Genomic DNA, 8,271 nt, shown 5'->3' on the forward strand with positions numbered 1-8,271 from the left:
GTTCAAAGACATGCATATGTTAGATTAATTGGTGATTCCTAATTACCCGCAGGTTAGACTGTGATGGTGAATGGTTGTATATATCAGCCCTGTGACAGTCTGGTGACCTGTCGAGGGTAAACCCCACCTTTTGCCCAATGCCAGCTGGGATTAGCTCCAGCCCCCTGTGACCCCAATTGTGATAAGTGGTTACAGTTCATCAATGGATCTGCTTATAGTAAAATCCTGTTGGGGTTGGAGAAGAAGTGAGGCTACACGGTGGTGTAGTGGTTAGCACTGTCGCCTCACAGCGAGAAAGTTCCAGGTTCGCATCGCGACTGGGGCCTTTCTGTGTGGAGTTTGCATGTTCTCCCCGTGTCTGCGTAGGTTTTCTCTGGGTTCTCCGGTTTCCTCCCACAGTCCAAAGACATGCATGTGTTAGGTTAATTGATGACTCTAAATATCCCTTAGGTGTGAATGGTTGTCTGTCTCTGTTTGTCTCTATGTGCCCTGTGATAGACTGGCGTCCTGTCCAGGGTATACCCTGCCTCATGCCCAATGTCAGTTGGGATCGGCTCCAGCCCCCCGCGACCCTGATAGGGACAAGCGGTTGAAGATGGATGGTTGGTTAGAACCACTTGTGTTTATTCCACTTTGTGTTATTGTGCATATGTACTCGAGGTACATTCTACTAGTTCTGTTAACCATGATGGTTGTAAAGGTTGTCCACTTTAGTGATGACAAAAAATTAAACATGTGTACATGTGGAGCTGAACCCCCAAGAAAATGCGTATTATTATTATTATTATTTTTTTTTTAATTACAGTACAGCACACATTGAACAAACCTGAGGTGTAAACGTGTGGGAATGTGACGGAACAGCAGACAAAACAACTGCTTTAATTATTGAACAGGAGTGTCGTACTTGAGTCATGATTTGATTCGTCTCGAGGTCGTACCTTCCTTGAGAGGAGCACTAAGATGGTGACTAACACTTCCTTCAATAGTGTACGTCATTGACAGCTGCTAAAAATAGACTCTACTGGAATGGGGCTGGAATTCTGGAAAAGAGTGCTTGTGTGCATGATTGTACTGCTATCTATCTATCTATCTATCTACCTATCTATCCATCTATCTATCAGTTCATTCATCCATTAATCCATGAATGTCAGTATTGAATGGAATCTTGAATGAATGCCTTTTTCTTCAGTTAGCCCTGCCAACCCTCATGCCTGGTTATTTATATTCGCCGTTGAATCATATATTGTCATGGAAGTGACGCGTGCGCAGTAGACAGCGTGAAAGTCTGAATCATCGACTCGGCGGAAGAGAGAGAGAGAGAGAGAGAGAGAGAGAGAGAGAGAGAGAGAGAGAGAGAGAGAGAGAGAGAGAGAGAGAGAGAGAGAGAGAGAGAGAGAGAGAGAGAGAGAGAGAGAGAGAGAGAGAGAGAGAGAGAGAGAGAGAGAGAGAGAGAGAGAGAGAGAGGTGACTGTAGAGTGATGGGACCCGGCTGAGGGAACAGCAGCGAGTGGTCACTCTCCGAGCTGGTAATGACAGGTAAATGACGATTTTAATGATTTTCAAAACATATTTTGTGGAATTAAAGAGGCTCAGATGGGTTGTTGATTTAGTAAACAATAATATATCGGGGAATCACATTTCCTGCATTGACTCCTTCAACGGTGTCATCCCACGATATCATCTTCCACATCTGGAAGTAGTGTTCATGTGAGATACATATCGAAACAATGCTCTTTTAAACTTTGTGTTGTCACCATTCCTTATGAATTCATGAGCGTTTCGGGCGTTGGAATCCAAATCAGATGAATTAAAAGTTCGACCTGAAGCTCGTACCTTCAGATGTCACATTTAGAGATGATGTTTTTCCAGGTGAATTAACACGTCATGCGACCTGATTTAGTCCAATTGCTTTAACGCAAAGTATGTCTTGTTTTAAGTACATTTAAGAAAGCGTGCTGTGTGTCTATTTGTGTCTCATGGGGGGTTGGGATGAGCTCTGTTTCCAGACTGGCGTCACATATGACGTCTGTGTGTTTTCCTGCTGGGCTGAGGGCTGGATTGTAATAATGGCGTTCAGCAACACAGCCAGCTCCCGGCCAACGGTTGATAGGACGTCTTGTAGGCAGGGTCACTACACAGTTTGGGCATCCACGTCTTCATTGTGATGATTGAATCGATACATTCTGGTTTTATGTCTGCTTTAAGTCAAAATAGGTCGAAATGTATTTAGTTAGGGTTTTTTAGATGAGGAAAGATGCCAACATAGAGAAGATGCACCTGCCCAAGGACTGGAAATGGAGCTCATCATATAGCACTGTACATCTGTGAGGTTTAATCTCATCTTAATTTAGTATTTGAGCATTTTCACAATTTGGTAGATAGTTATTTGATAATTTTGGTTCTATTATTTTATTCAGCCACAATTGATATATTACATTTGACTCATCTCATTCAGTTAATTAAACAACCTTATCTGTAAATCAGTTTGGGCCAGTTGGTTGCATGTGTGTTTATGTATGCTTGAATGTTGCTCTGGACCAAAAATGTGTGATTGCAAATTATTATTATTATTTATTTTATTTATTTATTTTTTTAAATGACTAATTACACGTTTCTCACTCAAATTTACAGTTTGAGGGGGGGGGTCGATAAAGCCTAAATCTAGCCTCACAAACATGCAGTTCATAATCTGCAATCTCTCCTATTACCTCATTTGCATTATTTGGCTGGATCATGAATATTTAAACGTTCTTGAAAATATGCAGATATGGGTACAATGAGACTTCACAGCATCTGGGCAGAGCCAGATGTTCATGATAGTCCTCAGCAGGAACACATTAAGCAGTAATATGATTAACACAAGGTTCCAGGGAACATCATGTCTTATCTTAATGCAGCATCTACCTCATCACACTCAGACTGAAACCCTGACATCTCCCATGCACTTTGTGAAATCATGTTTGGAAACTTATAGAAGTGATCTGTCATCTTTATTATGTATAAGCAGGTTCAGATATTAAAGTATGTAGAGTAGAATGGCAACATATTAGCTGTGTACCATCATTGTTTAAATGATACCTCTGTTGATTAACATTTGATTAATCTAATGAAATAGGCCAGCACTAAATCCAGGGTATTAGGAAAGAGGGTGATGCATGCATTACATATCATGTTGGGAGCACTTTGTGATTTTGGGCTTCATAAAAAGCATTTACTTGACTAGAACATCATCAAGATACATGTGAATGTGTAAAGTCATATGTATATCTGTCAGATTTTGACAGTTGAATAGAAAATTTGCATGTGATGGCTCAAATGATGAGTTATGAAGAGTATGATCATTTACTGAGAATCAACTGATTCGTTTTGATCCGCAAGTCATGAGCAAGTAGTCTGGAAACCATACAAATATGCCAAACTCGTAATTCATATCTTCTGGCATTTGCAATAAATCTGGTGATCTCAGGCTATTGTGCTAATCGTAAACGATTGTACACATGCCAAAACAAGTGCAATTTGCTTGAATTATTGAGAAATCAAAATCTGTTGTGAAAAACAAACTATTTTTGAGTTTTAAACTTATTGTTTAGAAAAATATCATTCTCATTTGAGAATTAAGCCTGAGCAAATGATACAACCTGTAATGTGTTTCTGGGATGTGTGTCTTCATTTCTTTATTTTTTCATTTATATGAAACATTGTTAACACTGAAATCAATGTTTTAGTCCCAATTTTCTTCCCCAGTCTATTTCCATTTGGGTGTTACAGAAACAGCAGGCGAGATTTAGTGACAGTGACACTGAGGGAATATGTGTTATATATTTTCATGGAGCATGTCTTTAATGTTTTTTTTTTTTATCAGCATTAGAATGCAATAGTTTTGTAGCATCAAAACAAAGAAAGGGGTAACATGTTAATATATATATATATATATATATATATATATATATATATATATACTGTATATATACTGTATATATATATATATATGATTTATATGTTACATATATAATGTGTATGTATTTATGATTTATATATTACATGTATAATGTGTATATATTTATGATTTATATGTTACATATATAATGTGTATGTATTTATGATTTATATATTACATATATAATGTAAAGATGTAATAGCCAGATTCCCTGAATGATCATTATGTAAAGTCCTGTATTAGTCCTGTAATAACACAAGTTTGGAAAACTTTCAACTGCATCCATTAAAAGTTTTATCTTTACATAACCTACCACATCTAAATTTGATAGTATATGAAACATTGTTAACACTGAAATCAATGTTTTAGTCCCAATTTTCTTCCCCAGTCTATTTCCATTTGGGTGTTACAGAAACAGCAGGCGAGATTTAGTGCTAGGTGACAGAAACATGAAAAATAGTTTCTGTATTGAGGCAATGAGCTGTGGGATGGCTCTGGATCTCACAGTGACACTGAGGGAATATGTGTTATATATTTTCATGGAGCATGTCTTTAATGTTTTTTTTTTTTATCAGCATTAGAATGCAATAGTTTTGTAGCATCAAAACAAAGAAAGGGGTAACATGTTAATATATATATATATATATATACTGTATATATACTGTATATATATATATATATATATGATTTATATGTTACATATATAATGTGTATGTATTTATGATTTATATATTACATGTATAATGTGTATATATTTATGATTTATATGTTACATATATAATGTGTATGTATTTATGATTTATATGTTACATATATAATGTAAAGATGTAATAGCCAGATTCCCTGAATGATCATTATGTAAAGTCCTGTATTAGTCCTGTAATAACACAAGTTTGGAAAACTTTCAACTGCATCCATTAAAAGTTTTATCTTTACATAACCTACCACATCTAAATTTGATAGTATATATAACATCACATGTACTGTTAGATATATTCCTCTATTTGGAAAAACAATGAATGATTGTTATTTCTGGTATATTTGCTACGTGAAAGTATTTGTCTTGTAAGATAGAACGCATGGTGAACATTTTACAGCATGTCCTTAATATATCTTCCATGAAACCTTGTGAACCGCAGCACACTAAATGTATTGCTTTATTTTTAATTTACAGCACAAAAAGACTAGTATTTGATGTTGTGTTTTTGCAGGACACACAATATGAATAGAGAAGAAGGTAAACTTGCGCATGTCAGCACTCTCTGTATTCTGTATCAGCCGGCACTGTGTTGAATCTAAAAGGGAGGGCCGATGTACAATTTCATGGCTTATTTCATAACAGCAGACAGGGAGAATGCATCATTAATCTTAATGTACTGAGGCGCCCATGCCTTCAGTACAATGTTACATAACTTTCTGGAACTGTGTGTGAAGGTGCATGCTTGTGTGTATGAATGCATAAGTGAACTGCATATCTGGGTGTGCATGTTTATGCATGGGTTAAAGCCAGAGAGAGACACAAACTGCCAATGTGGGTGGTTATTTGCATTGATGCGTGTGTGTGTGTGTGTGTGTGTGTGTGTATGTGTGTATCCTCAAGCAGGTAGACAGATGTGAAGGATGACTTCTTGCTCAGAGATCTGTGGGTCGGATTATGGTGAGCAAGCTCAAGTCAGCGGGAACTGCCAACAGTATGGAGTCCGCTCTTACCTACACCAGGTACAATACACACGCGCACGCTCACACACACACACACAGACACGCACAAACACAAAAGAGAGAGTACAGGGCATCCTTATAACTAATACAATATAAATATAAACCATTCTCTTCCCACACACCCTTCATCTTCCCAGTCTCATATTGTAATCTTAAACTTTTTATTTTTGAAATTTGAGAGTTACAATCTTGATCTCATATTTCAGTGGCCATGTTTGGAATGTAAAAAAAAAATCTCTGATCTCTTGTCCAGTTTTATGAGGAGTGCACTGCTTCTATCTGGGAACGTGATGAAGATTTTCAGATTCAGAGATCACCTAGCAGGTGGAGCTCTTTACTCTGGAAGGTGAGGGTAGCTCAAACAGAACGTACATCTCACCTGTGTTATCATACTGTAATTGAAAAAGGATCTTTTTTCCCCACCAGGTCTGTCTCGCGTTCGGCTCTCTGATCTTGTTTGCTGGCCTAATTGTTGTTTTGGTGGGTTATGCCACTCCAGCCAGGATCGAGGCATTTGGCGAAGACGATCTCCTTTTTGTTGACAGGTAAAGAAACAATGCAGTATACTAATGGAAGGGAGTGGATGAAAATGGGGAGAATATGGCTTTGGATGTGTTAGGTTCTATATGGGCAACACATCTGTTCACTGAACAAAGATGGTATCCCACAACGTTTTCCCCCTTTTCATTTCCTACTTAGTTTATACCTTGTGACCTTTGTAAAAAAAAAAAAACTTTTGACTTGAAAGATTTACTTAAAGATTTGCAGTTATTTGAATAGACAGATAATAATGCTACACACAAATTGTCTTTTTTGTGAAAAGCCATGCAGTCAGTTTCAACCGCGCACTGGATGTTTGTAAGCTGACTGGTGCTGTGTTGTTCTGTGTGGGAGGCACCTCCATGGCTGTGGGTCTTCTGCTGTCTGCCTTTGCCAAAAGTTACTCCAAAGAAGAACTGTACCTGCAGCAAAAGTTTAAGGAAAGATTGGCAGATCTGCATGCAACAGTTGGTGAGATTTTACTCCTTACTGTCTTGTTATGACACATAATGGAATGAAGGTTGAAAAGAAATGCCAAATAAATGTTATACTGTACTCAGATTGCTTTGTATGAATATCCCACATAGCAGAACTGCTTTTGTCACAGGTACCCCCATAATGAGAGCACCGACCCCGGGAGAGGGAAAGGTGCCAGTAACACTTTCCAAAGTCCAGAACATCCAGCCAGTGACCACAAAGTCAGAGACCTGACAGAAGTCCTGATGAAGACATAACGAGAAGAAGTGAGCGTGATGATTAATATGTGTGCTGACTGTCTGAGTGCCAGTGTGTGTGTGTGTGTGTGTGTGTGTGTGTGTGCGTGCGTGCGTGCGTGCGTGCGTGCGTGCGTGCGTGCGTGTGTGTGTGCATTTTCTCATTTGAAAGGTCAGCTTACATGAACCCAATACTGATAGCATTGGGTTCTTCATCCGTATTTGCTGTGTTTGACATTAAAGCTTGATTTTAAGGTTAAATAGGTGCAGACTTAATATAGCTGGGCAAAGTTTAAGCTTTCTGTTTGAACATCAGTTGTATGGTATTCATAGTGACAGGACAAAGCACATGCAGGCCCTTAGCCCTACCCAGAAAACAAACCACAGAAAAAAATCAATAGAACACAGCCGCTGAACAACAACACTGTAGCTTTCACTGACTATTTTTCTGTCGAGAGGATTCACGTGTTGTAAAAGACGATGATGTTACTCCTGGAGGGTGTAGAGCAACAGATGCAGTGTTGTTTGAAGTTATGGGTGATTGGCCCCCACTGGCAGACACTGAGCAAAAGGAGCACTGAAAACAACAAATTACTGTATATTGCTGCCTTCAATGTCTAAAACGACATCAGAGGATGAACGTGTATGTGCACAATAGACTGCGTGTACTGTGTGTATATGTATATGTCGCGCAACGTCATTAAAACATTCAGTGAGAGCTGTCAATCACGATTGCAGTATAAGTACATGTTTAAGCTCCGTTTACATGCAACAACAAGCCAAGAGGATTTCAACCGATACTTTGCTGGATGTTCACACATCATCAGAACAGTTTTGAGATAAACACAGATTAGACAGAGCAGAACCACCCTTCAGGGCAGATTTCACGCTGACATTTTCTTCTGTCTTATTAAGCCTCTGACCTTGTCTCTTTCAGTCAGTTGTCAGACAGGATCGATAGACAAGTCCAGACAGATTGATGAAAGTACATTGAACCAGACAAAATATGCATAACAAATTACAGTCTATCACTAAAAAAAATCTGATTACTTTCTAGATAATACAAATGAGGTATTTAATATGCCTTCCGTCTTAAATTATTATTTTCCTAAACACTTCATTCAAGTGTTATAGACACACACCTATCTATCCAAACATGCACGTTTGCAGCTAGCAGTCATGAGTTGGTAAAAGATGTGCACGTGATGAATTGAAGACAGAGCAGGGGCGAATCAAGCGAGACAAACAACGTGACAGATTATGTTACATAACAGGGGGATGAAGAGAGTGAATACAGCTCTCCAGTGGGTCACATCAGCTACATCATGTTTGACAGCGCTCATTGTTTATAGTCTGTCTGGA

The 8,271-nt window shown here is 38.4% G+C and overlaps 1 protein-coding gene across 1 annotated transcript; it reads left to right on the top strand.

Annotated features, from left to right (window-relative positions):
- Positions 1-1,469: 1,469 nt before the first annotated feature.
- Positions 1,470-6,907, top strand: nrsn1 (neurensin 1; the record flags this gene model as incomplete). The annotated part of the gene is made up of 6 exons (XM_083918932.1): positions 1,470-1,536; positions 5,538-5,656; positions 5,910-6,002; positions 6,083-6,201; positions 6,480-6,667; positions 6,804-6,907. The coding sequence occupies exons 2-6, from the start codon at positions 5,558-5,560 to the stop codon at positions 6,905-6,907; spliced, it is 603 nt and encodes a 200-aa protein (XP_083775058.1). The 5' UTR covers positions 1,470-1,536; positions 5,538-5,557.
- Positions 6,908-8,271: the final 1,364 nt, after the last annotated feature.

The sequence above is a fragment of the Echiichthys vipera genome (assembly GCF_963691815.1).
Source record: "Echiichthys vipera genome assembly, chromosome: 8".
In the NCBI taxonomy this organism is placed as follows: Eukaryota; Metazoa; Chordata; class Actinopteri; order Perciformes; family Trachinidae; genus Echiichthys; species Echiichthys vipera.